The sequence below is a fragment of the Zingiber officinale genome, chromosome 3B, assembly GCF_018446385.1.
Source record: "Zingiber officinale cultivar Zhangliang chromosome 3B, Zo_v1.1, whole genome shotgun sequence".
Classification (NCBI taxonomy): Eukaryota; Viridiplantae; Streptophyta; class Magnoliopsida; order Zingiberales; family Zingiberaceae; genus Zingiber; species Zingiber officinale.
The window spans coordinates 115554508-115557482 of NC_055991.1; the positions used below are offsets into that span (position 1 = coordinate 115554508).

General features: G+C 30.8%; 1 protein-coding gene across 1 annotated transcript; it reads left to right on the forward strand.

Annotated features, from left to right (window-relative positions):
- Nucleotides 1–239: 239 nt before the first annotated feature.
- LOC121968538 (RNA-directed DNA methylation 4-like) lies at nucleotides 240–2642 on the forward strand. The gene is made up of 7 exons (XM_042518864.1): nucleotides 240–275; nucleotides 808–849; nucleotides 1414–1565; nucleotides 1645–1754; nucleotides 1934–2009; nucleotides 2095–2168; nucleotides 2246–2642. The coding sequence occupies exons 3-7, from the start codon at nucleotides 1465–1467 to the stop codon at nucleotides 2362–2364; spliced, it is 480 nt and encodes a 159-aa protein (XP_042374798.1). The 5' UTR covers nucleotides 240–275; nucleotides 808–849; nucleotides 1414–1464; the 3' UTR covers nucleotides 2365–2642.
- Nucleotides 2643–2975: the final 333 nt, after the last annotated feature.

A 2975-nucleotide genomic window follows, 5' to 3' on the forward strand; every position in this document is an offset into this window, starting at 1 on the left:
AGTGAGAAGATGTTAGTTCAGCATCTTGAGACAGTTGGGCACTCCCAGTCTGTCAAAGATGTGTTGCATTCTTTTCTGGTTAACACCTAATCTCTGTTACTCTCTGTATACTCCTATGTCATTTGATATGGTCATTGGTTTAGATTTCATCTGTTGAATCTGTTAGTAATCTTCTTTCTCTCTCTCTCTCTCTTCAACCAGCAGCAACCTTCCAGAAATATAAAAGAAGTTAAGGGAGATCTAAGGAGCGTAGAAGTTTGTATAAACCTGATAAGGTAATGTTATCACTTCAATTTCTTATGTTACATTATCCATGAAAAGATGTTATCTTAACCTAATCTTGCAGAATTATTTACCATTTCACTGCTGCATTTTCCCTTTGATTTATATTCTCTATTATCGACACTGCTAAAATGACACAATTTTATGTAATTTCTGCCATCTATTATATCATGATTCCTAAACCATAAATTGCCGAAAGGATGTTTTTGCCAGCTCATAATTCTCACAGGGAATTGGTTATTAATCTTTTGTAAAATTCACATGACAAAGAGCTGAGTAAATTATTCTATCAAATGATATTGAGCATGTTTTCTAAAATCACTTGCAAAAACAAATTATTGGACTCTTTTTTGTTATCATCCCTGGCCTTTCAAATTTTTTTGGAAAATGCATAGCTCTTGATTTGCCTAGTTTGATTCCATTATTATTTTTTCTAGTTTAATAACTTTATAAATCCTAGAATATTTAGCTTTTTTTTTGCCTCAAATAATATATTCATTCTTGTTGTACTTCCTGTGCCAACAGAAACATAATCAATTGCGGGCCAAGGCTATAAAAGAGCATGAGGTAAATTATTACTCTTTCATGTCATTGAATTGTTATTGCAATTTTTGCGGTGCATGAAACATGCACATCTAAATTTTTGTGTTATATGTCTTCTAATGTAACTTTTATTTTACATATCTTGGACTTAGGTTTTATCATTTTACATATTTAGATTCAGTCTGTTGGAAGTATGCAACCTAAATAATTTTATGTAGATGCACCAGTTATGCACATGACAAGATCAATAATGTGTTTGTGATAAGAAAGAGTTTTTCATTGTTATAGCGAGTAAATGTAAGCACAGTTTTACTCTTATATACTCTTCACATTCTATTATCATATGTCTAATTGTTATTTCTGAAAGCTGATAGATTAATTTCCTCCCAGCCAAACCAATTGCTCAATTAATAACTTGAACATTACGAGACCATTGGAATGATTTTGACTATTAGTTGTTTGTTTGTGCATTTAATTGGTTTTATCATGAGATGCTTTATTATCAATTCATTGCTAAAATTATGAAACATTGAATCTGGATGGTTTTTTTCCCAAGATAATGTGGCTAAGGCTTATTAAATCTTATAGGATCTTGCTAGAAGTGCTCGATTTGAACAAATATGGAAGAAGAGGGGAAGCATGGATGCAGAAGAATGCTCTTTGCATGAAAAGTGTCATTTGTATGATGTTGTTCGAGTTGATGCCGAAGATGAAACTCACCAAAGGGTGCCAAAGTCCAAGTATGTTTAATATTTAGTGTTTCTATTGCTTTTTTAGTATATTTTTCTGGTTTATATAAAAGATTTTTGAATGCTGCAGAGTTGCTCCTGAGGCTGATGGTGCAATTTTGGATAAGTATTTACTACTTCTATGGGAAATCCTTCCACAAGTAGCTGAACAGATTGAACATGACAGAGCAATTACAGAAGGTTCCATCTTCTCCCCCATTTTTAAATCTTCCAATGACAACTTATGTTATAGTTTATGCTTGGAAACAAGAAATCCAATTTGCATACTATGATTAACTTTATATGCAGTTTAAGATCTTCTGTGAGATTCTTTATGATCTGCTCACTGCTAAATTGCCCCTTTTATTTCTTTTGAACAGATAACTTTGTTTACGACATATATACCACGGGCATTGGTGTGGACATAGACACGGATAACATTGATGAATATCCATTGTATAAATTTGGACATTTGATTAATCTGAACTAACAATTGGAATTTAATTTTGATATTCATTATGCTTATGTATGATTGCTACAGTGTGCAAGTTTATGTAGAGGACGATTATTATGATGGTCCGTCACAATATGATTATGAAAGTGATGATTCAAATGGTATGACTATATCTTTTCTTTCCTTTTAATTTGAGTCATATTAAAGTTGGTAAATATTAATACTTGTTTATTTGCAGCCGAGAATAATCCATGGAATGATTATCGCGATGAAAAGTCTGACTTTGAAGATTCTGACTCAGAATATGATCAAAGTGAAGAGGAAGATCAAGAGGACTGGAGATGGGGATATCGTTAAATTTGTCTATTGTATTTGCGTTAAGCTGAAGCAATCACTTCTAAGCTGAAGAGTGAAGATCTGAATCAAAATTCTGACATTGATTTAGAAGATTTCTGATTTAGATTATAAAGGATAAAAGATATAATTTATCAGCGAAGAGTAAAGGAAGACCAAGAATATTGGACATGGGAACATGTCAATTAGTTTATTGTGCATGTATTAAGTTGAGGCAATGATTGTCATGTAGTCTGTTTGGTAGTTATTGTAATAGAACAACTTCATCGTGTAAATATGTATATTTTTGCAAATTAATTAGAAATTTATAAAATAATTTTTTTCAAGCTAATTTGTATGAATTTCACAATTTAAAAGTTGATAAGATAATATGCTATGAACGTTAAAATAAAATATTTTCTTGTGATAACATTATTATTTTTGAAGCCAAAATTTACATTATTTGAAGTCAAAACTTTCTGTAGATTAAAAATGATTGTATATCAATACGATTTGTTCCCCTACTCCCATTAGGGCACCATTTTAATTTTTTTTTTTTTTTTTTAGATATTTAAGAATTGAGTCTTAGTTTCTATTAATTAATGGATATATTTTTCTTGATAGAATCAACAAAT